Source organism: Aphidius gifuensis, linkage group LG6, assembly GCF_014905175.1.
Source record: "Aphidius gifuensis isolate YNYX2018 linkage group LG6, ASM1490517v1, whole genome shotgun sequence".
In the NCBI taxonomy this organism is placed as follows: Eukaryota; Metazoa; Arthropoda; class Insecta; order Hymenoptera; family Braconidae; genus Aphidius; species Aphidius gifuensis.
This window is the reverse complement of record NC_057793.1, coordinates 3,338,501-3,365,934: the sequence shown is the minus strand read 5'-3', so window position 1 is coordinate 3,365,934 and position 27,434 is coordinate 3,338,501. Positions and strand designations below refer to the sequence as shown.

General features: G+C 24.3%; 10 protein-coding genes and 1 pseudogene across 11 annotated transcripts; 5 read left to right on the top strand and 6 right to left on the bottom strand.

Annotated features, from left to right (window-relative positions):
- Positions 1-446: 446 nt before the first annotated feature.
- Positions 447-1,248, top strand: LOC122858890 (cuticle protein 67-like). The gene is made up of 2 exons (XM_044162107.1): positions 447-572; positions 772-1,248. Exons 1-2 carry the CDS (start codon positions 564-566, stop codon positions 1,246-1,248), a joined length of 486 nt encoding a protein of 161 aa, XP_044018042.1. The 5' UTR covers positions 447-563.
- Positions 603-3,739, bottom strand: LOC122858889. 2 transcript variants are annotated; one of them, XM_044162105.1, is made up of 3 exons: positions 3,393-3,739; positions 2,581-2,855; positions 603-2,514 (listed from the first exon to the last, which is right to left on the bottom strand). In XM_044162105.1, exons 1-3 carry the CDS (start codon positions 3,473-3,475, stop codon positions 1,922-1,924), a joined length of 951 nt encoding a protein of 316 aa, XP_044018040.1. In that variant the 5' UTR covers positions 3,476-3,739; the 3' UTR covers positions 603-1,921. The 2 variants fall into 2 exon arrangements, with proteins under 2 accessions (XP_044018040.1, XP_044018041.1); XM_044162106.1 differs by having other exon boundaries at positions 1,734-2,511; positions 3,393-3,738.
- Positions 3,740-4,613: 874 nt separating this feature from the next.
- LOC122858888 (60S ribosomal protein L26) lies at positions 4,614-6,151 on the top strand. The gene is made up of 4 exons (XM_044162104.1): positions 4,614-4,724; positions 5,108-5,281; positions 5,549-5,689; positions 5,963-6,151. Exons 2-4 carry the CDS (start codon positions 5,114-5,116, stop codon positions 6,098-6,100), a joined length of 447 nt encoding a protein of 148 aa, XP_044018039.1. The 5' UTR covers positions 4,614-4,724; positions 5,108-5,113; the 3' UTR covers positions 6,101-6,151.
- Positions 6,152-8,824, bottom strand: LOC122858886 (protein lifeguard 4-like). The gene is made up of 6 exons (XM_044162103.1): positions 8,583-8,824; positions 8,078-8,220; positions 7,883-7,991; positions 7,702-7,807; positions 7,484-7,635; positions 6,152-7,391 (listed from the first exon to the last, which is right to left on the bottom strand). Exons 2-6 carry the CDS (start codon positions 8,217-8,219, stop codon positions 7,139-7,141), a joined length of 762 nt encoding a protein of 253 aa, XP_044018038.1. The 5' UTR covers position 8,220; positions 8,583-8,824; the 3' UTR covers positions 6,152-7,138.
- A 194-nt stretch (positions 8,825-9,018) lies between these two features.
- On the bottom strand, positions 9,019-10,501 carry LOC122858885 (annotated as a pseudogene).
- A 447-nt stretch (positions 10,502-10,948) lies between these two features.
- LOC122859689 (protein FAR1-RELATED SEQUENCE 5-like) lies at positions 10,949-11,953 on the bottom strand. The gene is made up of 3 exons (XM_044163374.1): positions 11,297-11,953; positions 11,031-11,120; positions 10,949-10,978 (listed from the first exon to the last, which is right to left on the bottom strand). The coding sequence occupies exons 1-3, from the start codon at positions 11,951-11,953 to the stop codon at positions 10,949-10,951; spliced, it is 777 nt and encodes a 258-aa protein (XP_044019309.1).
- A 111-nt stretch (positions 11,954-12,064) lies between these two features.
- LOC122859688 lies at positions 12,065-13,469 on the bottom strand. The gene is made up of 4 exons (XM_044163373.1): positions 13,249-13,469; positions 13,037-13,148; positions 12,722-12,953; positions 12,065-12,249 (listed from the first exon to the last, which is right to left on the bottom strand). Exons 1-4 carry the CDS (start codon positions 13,467-13,469, stop codon positions 12,065-12,067), a joined length of 750 nt encoding a protein of 249 aa, XP_044019308.1.
- Positions 13,470-14,169: 700 nt separating this feature from the next.
- LOC122858884 (high mobility group B protein 7-like) lies at positions 14,170-16,020 on the top strand. Its single transcript, XM_044162102.1, has 3 exons — positions 14,170-14,460; positions 14,525-14,640; positions 14,791-16,020. The coding sequence occupies exons 1-3, from the start codon at positions 14,195-14,197 to the stop codon at positions 15,702-15,704; spliced, it is 1,296 nt and encodes a 431-aa protein (XP_044018037.1). The 5' UTR covers positions 14,170-14,194; the 3' UTR covers positions 15,705-16,020.
- A 660-nt stretch (positions 16,021-16,680) lies between these two features.
- LOC122858883 lies at positions 16,681-18,465 on the top strand. The gene is made up of 3 exons (XM_044162100.1): positions 16,681-16,981; positions 17,045-17,514; positions 17,591-18,465. Exons 1-3 carry the CDS (start codon positions 16,807-16,809, stop codon positions 18,263-18,265), a joined length of 1,320 nt encoding a protein of 439 aa, XP_044018035.1. The 5' UTR covers positions 16,681-16,806; the 3' UTR covers positions 18,266-18,465.
- A 62-nt stretch (positions 18,466-18,527) lies between these two features.
- LOC122859687 (uncharacterized protein MAL13P1.304-like) lies at positions 18,528-21,450 on the bottom strand (the record flags this gene model as incomplete). The annotated part of the gene is made up of 2 exons (XM_044163372.1): positions 18,972-21,450; positions 18,528-18,889 (listed from the first exon to the last, which is right to left on the bottom strand). Coding segments are annotated over exons 1-2 (2,736 nt in total), but the record flags the coding sequence as incomplete, so codon positions are not given.
- A 2,676-nt stretch (positions 21,451-24,126) lies between these two features.
- Positions 24,127-25,853, top strand: LOC122858882 (actin-binding Rho-activating protein-like). The gene is made up of 4 exons (XM_044162099.1): positions 24,127-24,345; positions 25,020-25,150; positions 25,229-25,478; positions 25,561-25,853. The coding sequence occupies exons 1-4, from the start codon at positions 24,328-24,330 to the stop codon at positions 25,666-25,668; spliced, it is 507 nt and encodes a 168-aa protein (XP_044018034.1). The 5' UTR covers positions 24,127-24,327; the 3' UTR covers positions 25,669-25,853.
- Positions 25,854-27,434: the final 1,581 nt, after the last annotated feature.

Genomic DNA, 27,434 nt, shown 5'->3' with positions numbered 1-27,434 from the left:
AATAAAAATAGTCCGACAAAGACATAACTGACCTAAATGTATTCTCGAGGATAATTGAAGAGAATCCAGCTTCAATGATGAAATCAAGCAAGTTTTTTTTCATTTATTATTTTGAACCACGCCTCTTTGAATAACGACGTAATACAACATACTAACATTCGATTTAAAGACCCTCTAAAAGAAAAAGTTTAAAAAGAAAAAAAAAAAAGTTTTATAATAACATTGCCAAGTACACTCGTTACTTGACCAAGATCAGATAATGGTTTGTTATTTTTATTTATTTTTGTAGTCACATAACGACAAGTGGATATGGTGAAGGTCTCAGAGGGTTGTTACCATATTTATTTCAAGGTGAACCAAGACAGCTAAATTTATTGAAGGGAATACGACTTTTTTATTTTCATTTATTTGTTTTTTTTTATTCATTTTTTCAATTTAATTTTTAGCCAAGCCTGAATTCTCTTGGGTATATAAACTCGAATCAGCATCATTCGAATCATCATTCAACTCTCATACTTTCATTAGCCAACACACGACTTTTGACAACAAAAACTTCATCAAAAATGGCAAAGGTAAAAGAAAAAAAAAAAATAGTTTCGATATCTATTCAAGACAAGAAAATTCTATTAAATATATTTTCAAGTTGAATAAGCTTGAAAAAGTGTATGATAAGAGTTAACAAGTTTTTAATAAAAATATCTATTGATAAAGTAAAATATAATCTTGAAATCATCTTATTAATATTGATTTTTTAATGGTTTCTTTCAATAGCAATTTTTAGTTTTGTGCTGCATGGTTGCAATTGCAAGTGCTGGTAATATTGCATTCTCAGGACCAATAAGTTATTCATTACCAACATCAGCAATAACATCTCAACAACAAAATACATACAGAAGTGCTGATAATCTTGCACAAATATCAACTTATTCAAAATCAGTTGATACACCATTTTCAAGCAGCTCAAAATCAAGAACTGATGTTACAAATCCAGGAATTTATCATTCATTGAGCTATGCTGCAGCACCAGCAGCAATTCATTATGCAGCACCAGCACCAGCAGCAGCAATTCATTATGCAGCTCCAGCACCAGCAGCAATCCATTATGCAGCTCCAGCAGCATCAGCAATTCATTATGCTGCACCAGCACCACTTCCATATGCTTCAGCAACTGGACCAGCTGTTGCTGCACCAGGACCAGTTGTATCACACACTGATTTCTCAGGACTTGGTTACTCATATCATTTTTAAATAAACAACTTATTTAATCATTATTAAACGACTCAAAATATATATATTTATGTAATTAAATATTTAAATATGTGAATAATAAATTTCTTCAAAATTATCAAATGCAAAAACATTTACTTTTTTTATTATTTTATCACATTTATTATATAAGTATATAATTAAAATTGAATATTTAGATTGTTAGTTTGTTAATATTTCTTTTCTATTTTTAATTAATACAATAAAATTGAAAAAAACAAAAAAACCATGTTAATTAGTAACACACAAAAATAATAAATTTTTTTTATAAAAGTTAATTTGACAATAATTTTTTAAAGTGGCTGTTTATCGATTGCTATAATTATCAAAAATAATAATAGACAAAAAAACTAATTAATAACAAAAAAAAAATACTTGAAATTAAATCATGTCAATATTTTTTAATGCCAATATTATTTTTAAAAAAAATAATAATATGTAATTGAATCATTGTAAATAATAATTTACAAATTGTCTGATAATATTTTTAGTTTTTCAAGTGAAAATAAAAATTAAATAAATAAACAAATAGTTAATTAACCACAAGTATTAATAATTTGAAAAATAAATTTTAAATAATAAAAGTGAGCTTGATAGACTTGATGGACTTGATGATTAATCAAGATGTTCAAACAGCATGTTTAAATTGAGAATTTTACATTGATGTTGGTGACCAAAAATTCATTTCACGTAATTCTGATGGTTCCACTTGAAGTGTAACTGTTTGAGGTGTTGATGTTGATGTTCCAGCTATTTTAATTGGTTTATCAGTTGACACATCATCTTTACCAAGATAAGAAAGATTTTGTGATGATATTGACTTTTTTCTTGCTAATGCACGATGAGGAATAACCTCACTAGCAGCCTCATCACCTTCATCAATTTTATTACCAATTATTTCACGTGAATTACTGAGAATTTTAGTTAACAACCATCCACCTTGATATTTTTCTGGTATAAATGAACCAGTAAAATAACGATTACCATTAACACGACGACGTGATTTTGGTGAACCTTCTGGTGTTGATGTTGGTGATGCAATTGGTGTTACTGGTAATGATTTACTAACTTTTTGTTGTAAATTATTAATTTTATCCATATTTTCATTTGTCTTATTTTCATCTGTTTTTTTAAATACATTTGATGATTGCATTATACGATTTGCTACAGTAACAATTGATTTACCACAACGAGCTGGTTCACTATGAAAACCATCATCTGTTCCTTTAGCTTCATACAAATAACCTGCTAAAATAATTAAACATTCAAATATATAATCTATTTTTTATAATATTAATAAATTTATTAACTTACTTTTATTTGCATCTTTAACAAATGCTTGACATGGTAATGGAAGTTTTGTAGTATCAATTTTTTTATTATCTTTTATTGATGATTTTTCACTTGTCAAATTTTTTAAATTATCAGCTGTTGTTGTCGTTGTTGTTTTTTGTTCATTAAGCACCTGATTAATTGAATGAAATCCACTTTGTTTTGATTGTGCTGAGGTACTACTTGTCGTTGGATATTTTATATGGAAAAAATTATCATCTGTTGGTGGACTGAACGAACTCTCATCAAAATCAAATCTGCAAATAATTTTCAACACATTTAAATTATAATAATAATAATTGATAATTATTTCTTAATTTTATAACAATCAGCTTCTAGAAAATTTATTACTAACGCCTTCAATTTATTGGTGAGTCATTAATAGACTACGTGTCAAGTTTCTATCAGTTGATTGCAAAATATCAAACAATAAATTTTAATTAAAATAAAACACAGTATATATTAATCACCAAACATTTACAAGCAAATTTTATCCAATCGTTATTATTGGTATTTATTTTGTCATTATCAACGAATGGAAAATGAAATTGAAATAAAAATAAATGAATAATTATAAGATATCATCATAATATTCTTGTTAATGTGCGTGTTGGGAAATTTTCGTTGGGAAGTCGTAAAACTCTATCGTTGACAAACACCTGATAAGCCTTTTGGTTTGTGTACTATTATTATTATTGTTATTGTTATAATATTCATTGAAAAAAATAAGTGTAATATTTGTTGAAAAAGTTTATTTAATAATTATAATATTTTTTATTGTTTATTTAACTCACCGACTGTCAACTTTTCCTCTCATCCATTGGGGAAATGATATTCCATTTCCAAGTGAACGATCATCTGGTCTTGATGAACCCATTTTTAATTTAATGTTAACTTGACTTGTTTTATTTAATAATTATTTCAATGTATCAAAATCAAGTTATTTTTTATTATTTTTAAAAAATTTATATTGCTTTTATTAATAAAATCCAAGGTTATTTATAATTTCATTAAATTTTTGTTTTTTATTTTTGTGTTACTTTGTATTAATTTAGTACGAATATGTAGTTTTTTTTTTTTAAAATATTTGATAATTTTGAATTAAGAATTCAACATATCATGCACCATTCTACTTATCTGTAAAAAAAAAAAAAATATTGTTTTTTTTTTGTTAAAAAAAATAAACACATTTTAAAATTGGAGTAAAAAAAAAATAAAAATTCCAACTTGTGTAAATGAAAATTAAAAAGAAAAAAACAAACAAACAAATTAAGTTACAGTTTAATCAAAACAAAGAAAAAAAAAAAAATAAAAACTAGTGGCCATGAAAAAATATATTAACTATTAAGTAAGACGTAGAAGATTTAAGTTATTCAATATTTAAAAAATAAAAAATTAAAAAAACAAACAATTAAAAATATAAATAGTTATTCATAATAATAATTTAATTAATAATCATATTTTTATTATGTTGATAGATAACGACAATAACAACAACAAGAATAATAATAAATAATAAATCCAAAACAATGTCATTTTGACAAGTACCATTTGACAACTCTCCAACAACTAAATTTACAAATAAATAAAAAAATAAATAAACAAACAATTACCTTGCTTTTACGACACATTGTTGAACTCGTCGTACAATACCCCATAATATGACAATATAAATATGTTGCTTGTTTTTATTATAAATAAATTGTAAATTATAAACAGCTATATTTGACAAGCTGTTAAAAATGGAGCCAACGTGTGTTATGATTCCTGATGAAGCCTTGAGATCACCTACCCACACAAAAGATTATAGACGAGGGGGTGCCAGGGGGACAACAAGAGGAATATTATTGCGAAAATTTTTGCAAAATGAAAGTGAGCATAGACTTGATGATTAATCAAGATGTTCAAACAATTTGTTGGATGTTTTTTGAACTATAATGTCATCGCCGCCATTTGTCGGTAAGTCAGATATTTGTGTTGCCTAAGAATTGTAAAAGAGACGATCTATTCATGTTTTGTCCATCCATGTCTATCGCAAACAATCGGAAATACCCCACCAGGGCACCAGACGTTATCGGCCATTTGGGTTATTTTTATTCTTTTTCAGCGTGTCTGTCACCGAGTAGGTATGTTTTATTGTACATTTTATTGTACATTTTATCCAATTAAATCGTTTAATTAAATTATAAACAAATGTTAATAGTGTTAAAAAAGTGATAATAGTATTATTTAACAATACAATTATTGATATATTTTTTTATAAGATGGTGTTACAATTAATTGTTAATTGTTTTTGTAATGTGGCATTAGTGTAGAAAATCATAACCTAAATTTATAATTAAACTGTTTGGTGCACATGGATAAACAATTTTTTTTTTTTAATTTTTCTTTCAAGTTCTTATAACTTATTAAATGCTTGAATAGAAAATTATTTAAATAATAATTATAATAGTGTATTTATCAATTAATTGTGATAAAATTAATTTTAATTTTTTTATTGTTTTTTCAGGACAAAATGAAGTTGAACAGATTCGTAACTTCCTCGAGAAGGAAAAACCGTAAACGCCATTTTACGGCACCATCTCACATCAGACGTCGTCTCATGTCAGCACCTTTGTCCAAAGAACTTAGACAAAAATACAACGTTCGATCAATGCCAATCCGCAAAGACGACGAAGTCCAGGTAAATAATAAAAATTTTTATCAAATTAAATTCCTGGTATTGATCAACATAATGATGAACCAAACCATTCACTGATGATGTGATCATTGAAGATTTAGTGAAAAAATATGTTCAAGGTTCTCTTGAAATTTTATTTGATCACTTAATCATCATTCATATCCTGCAGAGCAATTGGCACTGATTATTTTTTAACAACAAAAAATAAACTTGCTAATATTGTTAATTATCATCAACTAATTTATTAATTAATGTTGAATTTTTTTAAAGGTTGTTCGTGGTCATTACAAAGGTCAACAAGTTGGCAAAGTTATCCAGGTGTACAGAAAAAAATTCGTCATCTACATTGAAAGAATCCAACGTGAAAAAGCAAACAGTGCTAGTGTCTATGTTGGCATTGATCCATCAAAGGTAACTATTAAAAAATAATAATAAATAATTTTTTTTTAAAATGTTAATTATTAAAATGATGATCTCAAACCATTCACGTAAATTCGGAGCACTGTTTTAAGTAACATCAACTATCTTCAGGGTTTTCCTGTTGATTTGTTGGTCGAACAATTCAGACCGATTAATGTAGAGAAATTGGCTCTGATTAAATAAATAAATAAAAATTATTTATTAACAATATATTATCTTAAATTGAATGATTATTAATTTGTTTTTTTATTTTTTTATTTCTAGACTGTTATTGTCAAGTTGAAGATGGACAAAGATCGCAAAAATATTATTGATCGACGAAGCAAGGGACGTGCAGCTGCTTTGGGCAAAGACAAAGGCAAATATACTGAAGAAACAGCATCAGCAATGGAAACATCATAAATTTGTATGCGCCATCCTTTTAATACAACAAAATAAAACATACAAACTTAATTTTATGGTTTTTTTGTTTGTTATTTTATTAAATCCTTGTACATAAATATTCATTGATATGAGTAATAATTTATTTCATTTTTTAATCAGAATAATTAAAGTTTTCTTGATAAATGCCAATGCCACAAAATCAATAGAAATTATTTTTTATTTCTTGAATTTATACTTGACTATTTTTAATCCTCTTTTTTATTATTTTTTTTTTTAATTAATAATTTTGCAACAGCAATTAATATATAGATTGTAATTGTGTAAATGTTCCACCATTCATCAGTCGGATCCACAATTAGTAAACAATATTAAAAAAGAAAAAAAAAAAACATTTTCCAATTTTTTTCGTTTAGTATTAATTGTTGATAAATGATGGGGGGTTTTATTATCTCTCTGGAATTTTTTGTTATTTTATTTCACAAACTAGTGCACGCTTTACTCGATGGAAAAAAATTTAATTACATGATAGTGAAAATTTTTATTTTTCCTCATTTGTCATTCATTTTTAAAATTAATCCTTTCCTTTTTTTAAAAAAAAATCAATTGAACAATTTATTTAAAATTAATTGAAAATACTTGTCTAATTAGATTCATCAGTAAATTTTTTTATTTATCTGATAAATCATTTTAGAATTTTATATTTATTTATAAACTCATTTGATACACTCGTCTTGAATTTAGACAACTGTTGATAATTTTAATAGTAAAAAATAATAAGAGCAATTGTTTGATAATATTTTTATTTAAAACTAATTTTATAATTTGTTACAAATATATTTTTATACGATTAATATCATGTTACTATAAAATTTTATAGATCACATCTAAAATATTAAATTACTCAGTGATTTTATAAATTCACTCGATACAATAACAAAAAAATAATACATATTATTTGTGCAAAAAAAAATAGTTGCTTTAATTATTTTCTCAAATATATATATAAATATATAATTATTATTTACATTAATAAAATAATTGGAATAGCTGATGAATCTATTGACGATTTGCAGCAGCAAGTATTTGTAAAATGTTTAAGAACAAATTGATGATGTCAAGATAAATATCTATTGCAGCAAGAATGTATTCTTCTGGTGATACTGTGTGCATGAGCATGTGAGTATCGTAAATTATGAAAAGAGCAAATATTAATGCACCACCAACACTCAATAAAAGATTCAATGCTGTACTTTGAATGAATAGTTGTAAAACACCACCGACCAAGAGTGAACACAATCCTGCATATAGTCTGAAAATTAAATAGTTAAAATTTAAATATGATGATTCATCAGTTACATGAGATAATGCACCAAGTGGTCTTCAATGTATTTTTATATTTACCCGAATCCCATGAATGAAAAATCACGTTTTGACTGGAATGTATAAACAGTCAATCCAAGTACAATTGCCATTGTGATAACCATAGCTTCAAGTACCAGTCTAACTTCAAAAAATGTAACAACTGTTCCAACTGAGTAGGATTGAACAACAGTCTAAAAAAAAAATATTAATCAATTAATTTTATTAAAAATAAATTAATAATCATTTGATGAACTTACAAATGCAGCAAGAAGAATCAAATTTGTTGGATGTTCTCGTCTTTTGATATGAAGAGCAATTAAAATTCCTATTGTCGCAATGAATGACATTAATACCATCCATGAACTGCAAAAAATAATTATAGTTAAAATGTCAATGCATGTTTAATTTATTTTGGAGTTATCAACAAGTGATACTGACCTTTGTTGAACAAACAGCTTGACTGGTTCACACATGATGAACACTGCTGACATTGTAACAGTCATCAATAGTTGAATGGAAATTATTCCATAAACTTTTCGTAAAAATGCTAAAAAAAAATATAAATCATATTAGAAAATTAGGTATTAATTAGATTTAGTAATTGTAATTATTATCTTATCAATAATTAATTACCCATTCGAATTTTAATGTGAGCATTGTGAACATTATTACGATATGCAAAATCATGCTCAAGATTTGATGATGATGGTTCAGGTTTGCCGCCACCTTCGACATCTTCCTCTAATAATAAAAGTGGTACTGTTGATGATGACATCCTGAATAAATAAATTTATTATTTAACAATATAAACAGCAACCAAATGATGATTATAAATAAATTGTTTTTATTTGTAAAACAAAATAATCATTCAGCCATCTTTATTTTTATCCGTATACAAAATCATGTGACACGTCAGTAATAAAAATAAAAACAATATGTATTTATTGTATAAAATATATAAAATTGATATAAATAATTTTTTTTCAATTAAAAAATAATGTTGACAGTTATTTTTATTGATATTTAATGATTTTTTTACCTTAAATTAATTTTTTTTAAATCAAGTTAAAAGGTTAGATTGACTCAGAAAACATAAATAAATAGATATTATTCATTTTAATAAATTAATTAATCATACCTTATGGTTTAATTTTGATACAAGCTTTATTGAAAGTTCATTAACAAGGTGAAATTGCGACGTCAAATGTTACTGTTTTCAGGTGTTTTTGTTTTTTTTTTTTTATTGGAAATAAATTAAAAAATAAAATGTGATGACGTATTGATAAGAATAAGTCAGAAAGAGAAGGAGTTATATTGATATAAAAAAATATACAAAACATTGGCTCAACCAATTACATTACAGGAATTTCATTTTGTCGACCAATAATATTTATTTTTTGTGTTTTTATTTATTTTTTCAAGTGAGCAACATGAACATTGCCAAACATTGCTGTACATTCTCTCCTCTCTCCTCTCGTTTACTCCTCTTTTTTTTTTTTTTTATAAAATTAGCGCTAAAATTCAGATGTACCAGTTATAAAAAATGATATAATTTATTCTAAAAAACAAGAATTTGACTATTCGCACCCCGATCGTGGTTTTTCCGTGGTAATGATTTATGTTTTTTCGTGGTTTTTTCGTGGTTTTTTCGTGGTAATGATTTATGTTTTTTCGTGGTTTTTTCGTGGTAATGACTGATGTTTTCTCGTGGTTTTTTCGTGATAATTGATGATGTTTTCTCGCGGTAATGACATATAAGTTTCGTGGTAATAATAATAATAACAGTAAATAACTAAATGTTACTAGATTTTTAAAATGGCGTAAATGGTGGTGTAAATTGGTGTTCATGTATGTAGTATGTATATAAATATATATGTATGTATGTATGTATGCGTGTAAGCATATGCATGCGTACTCTGTGGTTCCCGGTCTTATATTTAAATTTACTTTCAGGAGATACATTTTTTTAAATATATTTATATAGCTTTTATTTATGTATTTATATACGTCTGTATATTTAATTTTTTAAACTTACAGATAAACAATATAAATTATTTAATATACATATATTTTTTTTTTTTTTTAATCTAAAATATCAGCTAATATTATTTATTATTTATCGTATATTTATACAAATACGATTAATAGACTCTTCAAAAACATCGTACGATAATTTAATATTTTTGTTTTAAATTTCACTATTAATTGAGCAGACAAAAAAATATAATGTATTTTATTATAAAATATTAAATCAATTGTTGACCTGTCTATTTTAGATTATTAACCAGCATGTAATTGAATCTGAATATTATTCTTTAATTTATGTTGCAATTAAGTTTTTTTTTAAAAAACAAGATAGCCATAGCAAATAAATTAATATTGCGTTGCAATAAAAAAATTAAAATTATCATTGTTCAATACTATTAGAGAATCATTACTAACATGAAAAAATAGAATAAATTTTGTAAATATACTTGAGGAAAAATAAAAGAAAAAAAAAAAAGATGCCTCAGCATTGTTATCAGACCGTTTGATCAATGGTAGATATGATCTACCACTTGGCTGATGAATCATGCTTCCAGCTATTTTTCGTACCACTAAATTATCATCAATTCTAAATTCAATAACGACTAGATTTCTTTTTTTTTTTACTTAACATTTGATCAAGTTTTTTAGCTTGTGGTACACTATGCTAGAAACCATCAAGTAAAAATCTACGTTTACATTCTGGTTTATTTAAATTACTATCAATCATATGAACAACATCATCACTTACTAATTTTTTTTTTATCGATTATTTTTTTTAATTTAGCACCAATTTTTGACCCAGATTGTGTTTGAGTACTGTCATTTAGTACGTAATATGTCATCAGTTGATAAATGACAAACACAGTAACATTCTTTAAACAGTGTTGCCTGTGATACTTTTCCACCACACGGTGGTCCTAATGATACAGCATTTATTCTTCCTGATAAATTATTACGTTTTTCACTTGTCATTGGTGATGATGCTGGGTCTATTGTTAATTAATTTAATTTATATAACAATTAACAAATTAAAATATATGACTGGTTGGAATGTTTGGCTCTTATTTATTTATTTATTTAGGTATTTATATATTAATATATTAAGTCATATACATTGATATATTTATTTTTTACCAGTTTTAATTTGTTTTTTTTTTTGTACAGTAGTACATTTTGTATCAGTAATTTTTTGTCTCCCAATTCGACTTAATTGCACAGGTAAATATATTTCTGTTTTTTTTTTTTCAATTGAAAGATTATTTAAATCTTTTATGATATTTTTGTTTTGTACCCACGCTGCTTCAATTTTTTTAATTTTTTTAATTTGAATCTCAAATTCAAATCCTTTTAAACACAATATTTTTTTTTTTAAATCATCAATCAATGAATCAAGAATTTTTTTCTTTTCTGTACCATTGAGTTTGTCATTTAATTTCACATAATTATCAACATTAAAATCATTATGATCAAGACATTTTAGAATGTTACATCTTTCATAAAATTTTTCTGGACAACAATTATATATTAAATAATATATTTGTTTAAATATCCATTCAACCTCAGATTCTTTTTCATCATCATCCATTTCTTGAACCGCTGGTGCATTTTTTACATCAAGTTGTATAATATCATCAGAATTATTACCTTCCTGCATAATTTAAACAGGTGATGATTGACAGCAACGTGTACAATGTTTAATGGTAAATAGTGGTTAATTGAAGGCATTTTGCACTGATAATATATGTTTACAAATAAGTAAACTAGCTACTCACTCAAAGCATGGAGAAGTATTAGGAGAAACTTACCAAAAAAAATATATTTCACCTTCATGACCTTTTTGATTTTACATTCTTTAAATAAATGATTTATGATTACTAATTTTTTAAGATGGTAATTTTCAAGATCAATTTGTACTTTTTCAAACGCACACGTAGAAAGATGTGGATGATATTTCAAAATTTCAGGATCACTCGAGATTTGTTTTGTGTTGGTTTTGTATAATGTTTTGGCTGTTTTTTTTAATTGATTTTCCTTACGATTTTCAAGCCATTTGAATAAATTTTTTAGAGCATTTGTCAAAGTATCATTAGGTGTTAACCAACGTTTTAATTGACAATTATTTGATTCCGATCGATTGTTGGTTAAATTATCAAAATTAATAGTTTGATTCATTCCAAAGGTTGTCCATTCATTTCTATTATCATGCCAATTATTTACAAAATAATTGAGTAATTTGGGATGCTCATGTGCATTTGTATAAAATTTTTCAAATAATTTATTGTATCTGGCTTCAGATGGACTATCACACATTCGAAACATTAAATCTAAATAAAAGTCAACTTCAGCACATGATATACCCATATTTTTCACTGTAACATTCAGCTGAAATGTTTTTTTTGTATGAAATTTACATAGAAGTGTTCTTGCATGAGGAAAAATTTCATTGATAACACTTCGTGCAATTAAATCTTTATCTGTCATAAGACTTTCAATTTGATTACACACTACATCGCCATGACTTTGATTGAAAGAATTAAATAACCATTTTAATGTAACTCGTGTTTCATCGGCAAGTACCAAAATGCTAACTATTTAAGTAAAACCATATTTATTTTCAACTATAAAAAGCTGCAGAACAAATTTTCTTCTAAATAATTTATATGTACCATCTGTTAACACCATTTCAGGTGAACTATTCATGTCACCACGCATGGTTTCAGTATCAAAATACATGGCTTGGAATTCACCATCACGTTCCAAAGTTGATACATTTGCACCTGTATCAAATAATTATTTCATTATTACCTTCAAATATTATTTTAATACATCAAACTAATTAAAAAGCAGTTGTACTGCTATGATTTATTTTTGATAAATAATTAGGATCACCATTTAAAACAATGAAAAAAAAATCAACATGAAGACTTGAACAATATACAATAACTAATCATCAAAATATTCATGTAAAATATGTACATGTACTTGCAAATTATACTATTAATTTAATTATTAATGATTCACAGTATTAGCAGCTTCACTCTTATTAATTTGAATATTTATTAATTATTAATTAATTTATTAATTAAGATAAAATTTCAAATTGATGAGCTATTTATTTTGGGCTTTTTAGTCTATCTATCTTCAATATTTTTAATCAATATATATAAATAAAAAAGCAATATATATATATATATATAAAAAAAGCATGTTATATACTTTTTAAAAAAATATAAATAATAAGAGAATTACGTTTTTCTTCTTGAAGAAAGTCCAAGCATTTTGGAAAATAATCGTCATTTGGATCTTTTAATTTTTGTTCCAAATTATGGATATCTGCCATCTCAATTCTTTTTCCAGTTTTTAACTGCATTTTTAATAATATTTCTTGTTTAGGACATTTCATTTGTAAATATTTGGCAGCTTCTTGCTGAGCAATTCTATCTTTCAATCCACGATTTTTTGGAAGAGTTGATCTAATGACCTGTATAATTTCATTGTATTCTATTAATAAATTAACATAATAATAAAAATATAAAAATAAATAAATATATAAATAATATATACCTCCATGCCCTCATGATTTTCATGTTTCTCATCCAACTGGGTGATAATCAAAAAATCCTTTGTGTCATTTACATTCAGCTTAATACGAGCTTTACAATTTCGTTTACAAGTCCTTGAATATTAAAATATTTTTAAATTACACATGACGATTAATAAATCACTTGAAAAAATTAGATTAAGTCAAAAGAACAAGATAAACAAAAAACACATACTTAGCTTCACCTCGCTTTCCAGTTGCAACACTATCTCTTGTGGGTCCATATATACAATTAAATGTTATGCGTTCATAAATTAATTTATTATCACTAAATTTACTAGAATGACCTGTAACAAAATCTACTTTTTCCTCAGCTTCATACAATTTTTTATCTATTAAAAATTGATTATATTCTGAATATTTTTTTCCAATATAAAATATTGATGGTTGGTTCATCATCTAGATGTGGAAAAATTTAAAAAATTAATAATTTATTAATTTCTTATTGTGATAATTTAATAAATATTATTTATTCAATTTTTATACTCACAATGACATTATTTACAACACTAATATGAACAATTAACAATTCAGCAACAAAACAAATTCACTTTGAATTTTCATGTATAAAATAAATATACATATATACATGTATATACTAAGAAAACAAAAAACATACGACCGATTGCTTTTTTTTATTTGGTGCAAACGGTTTTGCATTTTTGGAGAATAATTAAATTCCTTTTTTACCAACTTTCTTTTGTTTTTTTTTTTTTATTTGCGTTTCAAGAATTATATGCCATTTATTTATTCGCCTCAGAGCGTTTAACACGTATATACATAGTGTAATCAGAATAAAAAAAAAAAAAAGAAACACGAGGACAAGGCAAGTCACATTTTTTACTAAAAATTTTTCTAAAATAATAATTATTAATTATATTTATAATTTATTATTATATTTATTGTACTTTTGTTATAATTATGATCAATATTATTATTAAATAATTAATTAAGTAATTAAGTAATTAACTCAATAATTTATCTTTATTCTGTACAACTTAAAGATGTACTGAATTTACCTAAAAAAATTGAATTGCATTATTAAATTCATTATAACAATCAGATAGTTATTAATTCTTGAATCAATTAATGACGAAATTTAAATAAATAAAACTCATTTAATGTGTTTTTTAAAGATGGAAGTTAATCAACCTATCCGGGTATTTACAAGTAAAAAAAGTGTTGAAAATTTTATCAAGAGACGAGAACGACGTGGACGGTATACATATTCTACTGGAACATCAAAACTTATAACAGAAAATGTTCAAAAGAAAAGAAAATATAAAATCAAAGAAGATCTTTATTGGTCCTCGTTAATAGTTACTTGTACTAAAGGTGGAAAATATATACCACGTTTAAAAAATGGACAACGTCAAATATCTAAAACGTAAGTGTTTATATAAACCAGTCATTGAATTTAATGTGTATTATAAATTTGATTTTTTTATTAGAACTGCAAAAATAAACTGTCCAGCTCATATGAAAATCTTACCATCAAAAAGTGGTAAAATGTTGGAGCTAAGGTCATATGATTTACATCACACTTGCAGAGCTTCAACTGAGAGTGGTAATTAAATTTTGATTTAATAATAATTATCATTGAATAATTAAGCGTGATTATTTTCTTTTATTCTATGCATAGAATAAAAGAAAATATAATCATTTTTTTAATAATAATTAATATAAATAATTTTGATAACAATATTCCAATTTCCAGATCTCGAAATGACAAATCCTGAACATTGGTCACCAGATACTTCGAGTCACAATGATGTTTTCAATTCAACTTTTCGTGATACAGCTGAATCTGACAACTTAAATTTTACAAGAATGTTAGCTGAGGTATCAGAAATTGAAAATGACAATGTAACTGATGATGGTGAATATGTTAAAACAAATAATGATATTGATGAAGATGTTGGTGGAGATGCTGATGAAGATGTCGATGATGGTTATAATGATGTTCATGAAGATAAACAAAAAGATGATACTCATGAAGATGAACAAGAAGAAGAAGAAGATGCTGATGAAGAAGGAGAAAAAGATGCTGATGATGAAGAAGAAGATGCTGATGAACGTAAAATACTGGAAGCCATTCAAAGCTTGAATGATCAATTGAAGAAAATACAAATGTCAAAAAAGAATAAAAAAGAAAAACAAAATGATGTTGATATTGATCTAGAAAAAATAAAAAATAAATCTGATAATGTTATTCTAGATAAAAGATCAAGAAATACTGTCAAACGTTTTGAAATAGGACTAAATGATGAACCAATTATAAAACCAACATCGAGTGCTGCAGCAATGATTGTAACAAATGACCGAAAGATGAAAGGTCGACCAGCTGGATCAAAAAATAAAAAAAAAAACCTTGTTATTAATAGAACATTGAAGTTTGATGAAAAAAAAAAAACAGAAAAACAGGCAATGCTATTGAAATCAGTTTTTGGTGAAACAATACTTCAAAAAATCTTTGTTAGTAATTATAAAGTCACTGTCAATGATTTACCAAAAGAATATTCATCAATACCTGATTGCTTCCATGACCAATTGGTACAATTAGAAATAATTCAACAATATTTTGAAAAAGATGCATTTAAAAGTTCGCTAACTTGGTCAATAAAAAAATAAAAGCACAAATATTTACGTGTTATCAATGTCAAAATAATTTAATAGATGGACAATCAGAAGAATCAATATGTTGTGACAGTTGTTTGTTTTGGTTTCATACTGAATGTATAGAAATAAATGACAATATTGATGTGTGGTTTTGTATTGATTGTCAACAATAACAATAATATTTAACTTATGGTGGTGCCAGTAACCGTGTACTCATATAACTTTCATTCATCGTATTTAATTATATTAATAATTTTAACAATGGTTGCAAACATTTGTAATAACATTACAATATAAAAATATGAATAAAAAATACTATCCATTAAAATATCTAATGTCTAATTAAAATTAAAGTAAGGATATCTGTTAATAATAAAACAATAACAATTAATTTTTTGTTAATATTAGTTTATTAATATTGACATCTTTTATTCTTGATTTTGTTGTCAATAATTAAATAAAATAAAAATGCATAAACACACACATGCATACATACATTGATACATATATATGCACATATACTGATATACATGAACACCAATTTACACCACCATTTACGCCATTTTAAAAATCTAGTAACATTTAGTTATTTACTGTTATTATTATTACCACGAAACTTATATGTCATTACCGCGAGAAAACATCATTAATTATCACGAAAAAACCACGAGAAAACATCAGTCATTACCACGAAAAAACCACGAAAAAACATAAATCATTACCACGAAAAAACCACGAAAAAACCACGAAAAAACATAAATCATTACCGCTAAAACCAGATCGGGTTATAAAAAATGATATAATTTATTCTAAAAAACATTATATAATTTATTTTTAAAATTATTTATATGAACAATAATTAAAAAAACAATAATAAACATTTAGAAAAAATTTTATAATTATTTTAATGTTTGTTTTGTCCATTTGTCTCGCTTGTTTTGTTTTTTTTTTTTTTCATTTGTTTTAAGTAAAATATAAAAGCATCATCACTTGAGTCTTTAATTTTCTAAAATATATTAGCTTTAAATAGCATTATTGATAATTAATTTTAATCAAAAATTACATTTATTTAATTGAATTTAATACTTTAACAGTAAATTATTTTACAATTATTATGGCAATAGATGTTTCAAAACCTGGTTGTCCAGAAAATAATATTGAAATGCTTGAAGATATTGATGAAACTTCAACAAATAATTCACAACTTGTATCAAAGTTTGATAAAAAAATGATAAATTTAATAATAGCTCATCAAAAATCACTCCAACAAAAAAATGAACTCAAACAAAGTAAGTTAAAACCAAATTTTATAATTGATAATTTTATTAATTAAATTTTTTTCTATTTTTTAGTTTGTGAAAATTGGGATGGTACAAATAAACCAGGTATTTTTAATATTAAAAAACTTGATTTTTTCTACGCAACATCAATTGTTTTTAAAAATATGCAATTCATATATAAAAAATTTCTTGCACATGTTTATACATTAACACATTTGTGTGGTGTCAATCTTGAAAGTTTATCAGTACCATTTGAATGTGACACTGAAATATTGAAAATAATAAAGGAACACTGTCCAAATTTAAAATACTTGCATTTACCATATATCAGATTTAATGATGATAAATTAACTCAAGTATTTACAAGCTTAAAACAATTGAATTATTTATCTATTGGAAATGAATTGAGCAATGGTCAACTTAAACTTGATAATTTTATGGAGGCAGTTAAAAATTTACCTGATAGTTTAACAGAACTTCGGTTGTCTTTATCATTTAACATTCATAATGCATTTCAAGCTCCACCAGGAAGTTTAGCTCTGGTAAAGCCCAATTAATTTTTTTAATAAAATTTAATACTGTTTTTCTTTTCAACAATTTGTTTTGTTTGTTTTAAAGGTTTTGGAAAATTTAAATAACTTGAAAACTCTCAAAATGATGATGTTCAAACTCAGCATGAATGACATGATTGTCATCAGTCAATTAAAAACATTAAAAAAACTTGATTTAAATTGTTCAACCCTAATTGAACCACGCTCAATGGATTTAATATGTAACATTGATAATCTTGAATACTTTGAGAGTGATTGTGACGAGATTGATGATGAATTTTTGATAAATCTTGCAAATGGATGTAAAAAATTAAAAGGTTTAACTATTGATAATACATTTGGTTTAACTGATGCTGGTATTATTGAATTAACAAAATTAAAATATTTAAACTCATTGGCTATTTACCCTGTTGGTAAATTATTTCGAATACCATGTGTTATAACTGATGAATCAATTGGAAAATTTAAAAATTTAAAAAGATTAATTGTTGGACATATCAAAGGAATAACTGATAAATCAATTAAAAAAATATTAGACCATTCACCAGAACTTGAAGAACTTGATACAACTAAAACATCAGTAACAATGCAGATCTACCAACATGCTGCAAATGTTACTAAAAATCGTACTAATAATGTCAAACTTAGATGTTGTATTTTTGAAGATTTAGATGATGATGAATATGATTATTTATGTTATTTAGAAAAATCATCACCTTTTCTTGTTCTTGATATTTTTTAAAATTAATCTACAATTATAAGTTGATAATTAAATTATTTAAAAGTTGATAAATATTTAAATTGTTATTAAAAGTTATTAAAGTTATCAAGTAAAATTGTATTAACATTAAAAAAAAACTGTTCACTTGAATAATTGTTATTTTATTTGTGAATTATATAAAATTAGTTAATAAAAAAAATAATTATCATTTTTAAAAAAAATAATTTAAAAATTTGTCGTTAGTTTATTGTTCATTATTTAATATTAATTTTTTTTTTTTTTTTTTCTTTTTTTTAGTTAATGATGAGTCTGTGTTATCACTTGAATATCTGTCTGTTAAATTATCTGATAAATCATCAGACAATACACTAGCTTTACGTTTTCTATTTTTCTTTAATGGTGATGCTGTTTCATCGGTTTGATTCGCTTCTGAATCATCAGTTAATCCATCATCAGTTGATTCTATATTTTCATTATTTTTTTTAGATTTTTTCTTACGTTTTTTAGTATTTATTAAACCTGGTTCTTTAAAAATTGGTGGTGATATTTCAGGTTGTTCTTGCTGAGTAACTTGATCAACAACTTCATCATTCATCGAGGTATATTTACCAGTTACTACAATGTTTCCATATGGCTCAATCATTCCTGAAAATTAATTAAAACATTTATTTCAAATTAAAAATATCCCAATTATTATAATAAAAATGTTAACTAAATTTTTTTTTACCAATTTTATAGGGTTTCTTTTTTGATTGACTCTTAAATACTGTTGGTAAATATTTAATTTCTTTTCTTTGAATATTATATTGATCATCTCCAATGATTAATTTTTTTTTTTTTAATTTAATTTTTTTTCCAATTAAATTTTCTTCAAGTATACTCTTTGGAATTTCCAAGCTCCAAATTTCATATTCATCAGTTAGTTCATCAATCAGCCATGACGCCTCTGAATCTTCAACTTGTAAATTATTTAATTCAGCAAAATCACTGATATTTGTCGGTCTTGCTATGAATTTTTCTGGTGATTTATTTGACGATTGTTTAGTCTCATCATCAGTTGATAAATTATGCTCCATGATAAAATTATTATCACGTTGTGAACGTTGTTCAAGACGATTGATTATATATTTTATTGAATCAGACTCTGTTGTACAGTTCATTGATATTTTTTTAATCGTCTCATTATTATTATTTTCTAAACAATCATCAGGATTATCAGACACTTCATCATCCGTCACATGGTTCTCTTGGATATCTGAATCTTCTGAATACTCATTGTCTGATGGATCCAAGTGTACATCATCTGTTGGTTCATCCCAATGTAAATCAATATTATCATCATTTGATTTATTTGTGACTCTTGCAGCTAATGTGTTTGTAGTTTGACTATTTTCCTCATCAATTAAATCATTAGAAATATCAATGAATGTTTTATTTATTTGTTGATCTTCATGAAGATCTTCTTTGTCTGATAATTCATCAGCTAAATTATCTTCATCAGATGAAATTAAATCATTAATAGTTACAGATTCTTGTGAATTTCCAAAATCAACAACAGCTACATTATTATTTTCAATTAATTTATTTCCTTTTTCTTCATCAGTCCAGCCAACATTTTCTGGTACAATTATTTCAACTTCATCTTGATAATTATCACTATAATCAACTGAATTTTCTGATGATAATTCAGGCAATATTTTTGTTGGTGATTTAATTTTTATACTACGAATTATTTTTATTTTTGATGCAATAACTTGATCACTTGTAATTTTTGGATTTAATTTTTTTGCTGGTACAATGTTATTTTTATTTAAATTATCATGTGAATCATCATCAGTACCTGGATCATTTGGTATATTATTTAATTTCTCATTTTTTTCTTGAATTTTATTTTCATTAACCAATTCGTCTGATACAACAATTGGCAAAATAAAATCCTCAGTATTTTCACGAGTTACTTGATGATTTGGCACAGAGTTTTCAATATTATTATCATTAACTGGACCTAAATAACCACAAATTGTTGGCTGAGAAATATCAACAGTTGGTTCTTTATTTAATTCAATAATTGATTCAGAAGAATTATTACTATCAACACTGTCTAATAGTTTATTTAAATTTTTTTTGATATCTTGACATCTTTTTTTACCTGGTACAATATTGTTGACTGGTTTTTTTATTTTTGTTGATTCTTTTGGTACTTGACTTGACATAACAACTTCAAAAGAATTATCAAGTTCCATTTGTTCTATTTTTTGTTCATCACTTGTCATAAAATCTTCATTATCTTTAAATTTATTTTCAGCTGTTTCATTATTATTAGTTGATAATTTTTCTTCATCATTTGATGGCTTATCACTAATAACATCATTATTGTCAGTTGAATGTAAATCTAGATGAATGTTTTCTTCAGATTTTATTTCATCATCAACATCAACATCATCTTGGTCATTAACTTGATCCTGAGAAAATAAATCTTGACTAACTAAATCTTGGCTCAATAAATTTTGACTAAATAAATCTTGGCTAAATAAATTTTGACTCTGTTGTTCTTTCTCAACGTCATCCAGGACTTGTTGTTTTGATAATTCTTCAACAATCTTTTTAGGACTGTTTTGTTTTTCAATTTGTTTTTTAGGACTTTTTACATGATTATTTTGATTTATTTTAGTTTTTTTATCATCTTCAGTTTGATCAGATGATTCATCACTTGAACTGACTTCTGATTTAATACTTTCATCATACAGCTTATGTTTTGAAGATGATTTTCTTAGTGAGTAACTACTGCCTATGGATTTACCTGAATTATTTAATTTTTTTTGTAATGTTTCATTAAATTTATCCTCATCACTGATATCAATAACTTCATCATCAGTTTCATCATCAGTATTTTCATCATCTGATATTGAACGTAAAATAAATGTTTTTATTTCAGCAAATTGTTTATAACTTTTGATATTATATTGTTGATTACGTAGTTGACTATTTAATAATTTTGTTCTTCTTTTTATTTTTTTATTTTTTGTTAAATCATGAATTGATGGATTATTATTTAATCTGCTTTTGACAGTACTAACAACTGATTGCCAGGTTATACTCATTTTGTAAACAAGTCTATTTAATTAATTATTTTTTCACAATATAATGTTAATTTTTATCTGTCATTTTTGGATTTATATATTTTTTAAGTTTAATCAAGTTGAATTAGTTTATTTAATAATAAACAAACACATCAGCAATCAACAATCAACATAACCAAATTGGACCAATAACACGTGGAAAATAACGTTATTTTTTTATTTGAGTTGTTTTTATTATTATTTTGTGTGCTGCCATTTTTTTTGTTACAATCTGTTTTATCTACCACTGCACACAAAATAAGTTACCAACAGAAAAGCAAAATTTGAATTTTAAAATTAGCCAACAAGTGCCAACGCGAGTGCTTTTAATTTATTTATTAATTTTTAAAAACAATCAGTTGGATAAATACCTGTGTTTAATAAACAAATTAATAATTATTTATATGCTTTTGAAAAATATTGTTGGATTTAAAAAATAATAGTTTAAAAAATTAAAAAGACACAGAAAAATTAAATTTATTATTAGAAAATTAATGTTTTTAGTAGAGCCCATGGCATTGTTTAAAAAAAAAAAATATATAATGTAAATATAATTTAATAACAATCCATGAACAAAGTTGGCATGAATGAGTGAGAATATTAGTCATTGGACTATTGCCACTTTTCGAAATATTTAAAATTTTCCCACCATCATCATCATCAAAAATTTTATAATAAAATTATATTTATCTAAAACAAGATACTGGAATGCGAATGTTATTTTTATTGATAAATGATTGTTAATTTTGCCGACACGTGGAGCAGAAAATGAAAAAAAACATCGAAATATATATTTACAGTTATGAAATTTTAAAAATAATTATTTTAAAAATTTAAATGTCAAACCAAATAAATAATTACAATGATGAAAAAAAAAAAAAAAAAAGTATATAAAAAAGATTTATTTTATTTGAGTTTTTTTATTTACTTTGTCGACCTGATCTTTCAAAAAGAATTATCGTCTTCGAAATACTCTCCTCGACTTTAAAAATATCGAAGAGGTCAACGTCATTCACGAGGTCTTATATTCCCTCAAGGAAATTCTTTAAATTCTTCAAAATAAAACAACAATTGTTTAAATAAAATTTATTTAATTTTTATTTAAATATTTTTATAATAATTCTATTTAGATATTTATAATTGTACGTAAAATTTTAATAATTGATTTAAAAAAAAAATAAATGATAATTACTATTAAGTTAAAAAATTAATTAGTAGTATTTTTTTAAAATAAAAATTATTTAATTGTAATGCTATTACATGGTTACCTTCATGTAAAATCATTTCAAAATATTTTTTTTTTAAATTTCATATACTCTTTATCTTGTCGTAACTATTTTCTTATTTTTTTTTTCTACTCGATTGCATAATTATTGTTTTTTTCTCAACAATAAAAAAAAAAATAAAAACAACCAACACAATTATTTTATTTATAATTTGACAGTTAAATATATATTTTATAAATTTATAATGATAAATGTCAAAACAACAACACTGTCCTTGAAAAAATTCCATAACACTGTATATATTATTTTTATCAACAGTAGAGTCATCATAAAATTCAAATGTCTCTAACTAAAGTTAAAAATAATTTTCATATCGAATTAAAAATAAATAATATCAACAAAATATCACCATATTTTCCCTCTGTATTTTTGGATCACTGACGTTCACTAATTTTTAATTGCAAATATTCATAAATTTATTTTAAGAATGAAAAATACATAATGAATTTTAATTTTTTTCTTTGATTCAATCAACATACAATCATAATGATATTTTTGCTCTACGTACATTGTATGATGTATCACTCTTTGATAAATATAAATTTAGAAAATGAGCAAAATAACATAAAATAATAATACATTTTTGTTGTCGGATATCCCGCGAATGACTTATCCTCGAGGAATGCGTTTTAATACTCAAAAATGTACTATAGTTTTTACGTCAATGACGTCGCTTTTCATTCACTTTATATAAACGACGCAAAAATTTTCTAATTTTATACTTCCTGCTAAACATAGAAATATGTATCATTTATTTCATCATTCTTGTCATACCATTTAAAGCCGTACAACTCAATTTTTTTAATCCAAAATTTGGAAAAAAAATTACAAAACAATTGTCCTTTTTTTTGCAAATAAAAAATTTGTTTTTCTATTTTTTTTTTTTGACACCTGTTAACTATGTTTGTGTTCGAAATATATTTATTCATAATTTTATACATATGCATTGTGATTTCGAAAATAGTTCATCATGCCAAAAAAAAGATAAAAAAAAAAATCAAAGGAATTTTTCAAGTTCAATTTTATCTCTCCCATAAATTTACTTGAAAAAAAAATATAAAAAATCTTCTTTCAACCACTGCTTGACCACTTGACCTTCAATTGAAAAAATTTTTAAATACATGAATTTTTTTGGTAATTATTGAATGGAAATAATAATTTTGAATTAATGTTTATATAAATTAATTAATAATTAATATAGTATTAATTTTTAAGCGCCATTATACCTGTCGAGTGGAATGAAAAACAATTTCCGGTAAAATGCGCCTTATAATAATTCACAAATGGTTTGGCAAGTAATCAAAGACATGTGGATTGGCTCAAAATTAGCAGTTTAAAAAATAAAAAATAAAAAAAATCGTCAGACAACGATGAAAAATATTTAGCAAAATTTTGTATTAAAAAGACAACTTGATGAAGATTTACGTATTTTTGTGGGGGCTCAACCAAGCATCTTATAAAAAGCTGCTGGGCATCAAAACATCTTATTCATAAAACGCTCGCTGTACAAGCTCGATCAATATAAATAATTTTTTTTTTTTAATCTAAATTTTTATAAATAAATAAATTTATTATTAAATTAATTAATTAATTAATTAAGCTTGTTATTTAATTTTTATACTTGAAAAAAATAATTAGTATTTTAATTGTGTGCAAGGAAGAAACAAAAAACAAAAAAATGTCATCAGCTATGTTTGTAAGTTTAATAATTATTTATTCAAAATATATAAATTCAATAATTTAAAAAATATAAATTTAATAATTTTAAAAATATAAATTTAATAATTTTAAAAATGTTAGTTATTAAATAAAATTATTTTAAATATTTTTTTTTTTTTTCATTAGTTTGTTTTAATTATTTTTAATAAATAAGGTGATAATCACGTTCAAGATGAGTGTACAAAAAGATAAAAAAAAATTGTCAAGATGCCATGATTCATTTATGGTCAGGGCCAAATTATAGTCTGCTAGTGTTTTGGATATTGTCCAACGTTCTTAACTTTTTAAAACTGTCCAATAGTCAAATTGTTTGACTTATTAATATGTAAATAATTTAAGTGTTTATTGAGCTATGATTTGTCAATTTTTATATATAATATTATTTTATAATTTTATATGCAATCAATTATCACCTTGAAAAATTTTTGCAGTCATCATTTGTCGGTTCATTAAACAGTAACTAATTTATATTTTTATATTATTTTATTTATTTATTTGTCTTTAGTATAATATTTTTTTGTTAAGAATAATTTTCGGTAGAGTTCATTTTTTAAATAAAAGTTTATTTTAATTTTTTATAGTTTGTTTATTTTCTTTTTTTATGAATTAAAATATTTATTGATTGAGATTATATTTTTTTTGTGTTTACAGGAATCATTGAGTGATAAAGTAGCTCATTTTAATCAACACGCAAATAATCACGTGTCAACTCAAAGTAAAAATCCATTTACAAGTGGAATGAATTTAGAAAGACCAAAATTCTCCAAGGAAGAATATGGAAGGTATTTATTAATTCATTTGAAATTAAGTTTATCTTAAATATTATTTTATTGTTTAATATTTTTTATTAATTTATCAAGACCAATTGCTGGATCTCAATCGGATATACGAGGACGAAAAGCAATAGCACACGTGTTACGAGAAATATTAGAAATGTGTGAAGTTATTTATCAAAATGGAACACCATGCAAGGATGATCCACAAATAACTGGAATTCTTTTTGGTGAATTATTTAATATTTACGTTGCAATTAGTGATAAATGTGTGGGAATTTTATTGAGAGCGAGGAAACAGGGATATGTTGCATTTGAAGGAGAATGCTTGTTCCAGGTAATTCATTGGAAAAATAATTTATTGATCCAATAATAAATAAATTTTATATTAATATTTTGTAAATTTAATTTTATTTCAGAGACGAGATGATAATGTTCCAGTTTTTTTAATAAAACCAATCAACGAAATAAGAACAACGCTTAAACAAAAAATTGAAGATGCAAGGAAAGACACTCCACTTTTTTAAAGTACTGAATAATTAAACAAAAAAAATAATAATATATTTTAAAAAAGCTTATAAATTGAATTATAAAAAATGTTTGAATGCATGTGTATGATTGAAAAGATTAAGTTGTAAATATTTTGAGAAAAATTGAATGAATTATGTGCAATGTGATAAGGCCATAAATTTTTACAACAAAAAAAAATTAATTGTGTTATTTATTTTTTACTAGAAGCTGATATTATGGAATTTTTAAAGAAATTATTTTTTTTCCCATTATCTTCATTTATCCCTTAATCTTCTCTTGTAATTATTTTCATATAATTGGCTCTTTATTTAACTCAAAAAAATTATTTCTCAAAAAAGAATGAGTAAAGATGAGTTTATATCTGAACCTACCCCAATCTACCCCTTACCGATTGCGTAGAAAATTTTGGAAAAAATCTAACATTATCTTTATTTATTCCTTAACCACCTCCCGTAAATATTTTTATATAATCGGCTCTTTATATAACTTAAAAAAAATTATTTCCTCAAAAATTCCCAATTGTAGGATAATTCAGGGTAAATGTTATAACTAAAAATTATTTTTCTTTTTCATTTCATATATTTAATTTATATACAGTCACTTTACAATGCGCATTTTTTTTTTTTTTTTATTACACAGTTATGTAACTCCAGTTTTTTATTTAATTTAATTTTTCTTTTTTAGCTTTAAATTTATTATTTAATTATCCATTTTTTTATATTCAGAATTTAACAGTCAAACGTATATTGACAGTATTAAAGTAAAAAATTAATTGAGGCTTACCTTCGCGTGAAATAAAAATTAATTAAAATTAATAAAAATTAGGTTTTTAGTTATTGCAATAAGTTATAATAATATAATTTTTTTTTCTCTTGCCGGTTTTATAAATTTGGCAGTATTTTATAATTTTTGTAAAATTGGATTTGTCACGCGAAGATGACATTTTTAAAAAAGAGTATTTAATCATATGGCGCATTTAATCATTCAAATTGAACCTATATTTACGAATAAAGCTCGAAACAGGATTTTAAAAACTTGATCCAGTTTACTATAATCTTTTTAGGAATTTTCTTATTATTTTTTTTTAAACTTAATTGGAAGGGTAAATTGTACTTGTTTTGTATCCTCTGAATGTTTAATTTTATTTTTCAAAATTATCGAACGTATTTTAGCTGTTATATTTCATTTATTTATTTATTTATTTATGACTTTTTAAATAAATTTATTAAACGCCTCAGGATATGTTAATCTTTGTTTTTTTTTCGATATGTTAAATTGTGCTGGAAAATTTTTCATGGATATTATAAAATTGATACATTTTTTCACAAAAAAATTAGATATGTCGAATTGCTTTTTATCAATTTTTGTTAAATTATTATTTTAAAAATTGTTTTTTTTTTTTATAAATTAATATAATATAATGATTTTTTTTTATTGCTTAATTCGTTAATATTTGAGGCAGAATTTAATTTTTTTTTTGTCTTAGATAACTCAGTATGACCACAACAATTTTTTTTAAAATTATTTTTTATTTGGAGCTTATTTATTAGGTCACCTACGTTGATTGCATTTTGAGGCAAGATAAATTCATTATTTTGTGCTTTTTATTATTTTCATTTGTGAAATACTGTTTTGTTTTTCTCAGGAGTTACGTGTAGAGTCTTTTGACCTATTATTATTCTTCAATAGACAATATTATTGTATAATTAAAATAAAAATATTTTTATAACACACAAGTTAATTTATATCTCGACTAGCTTAT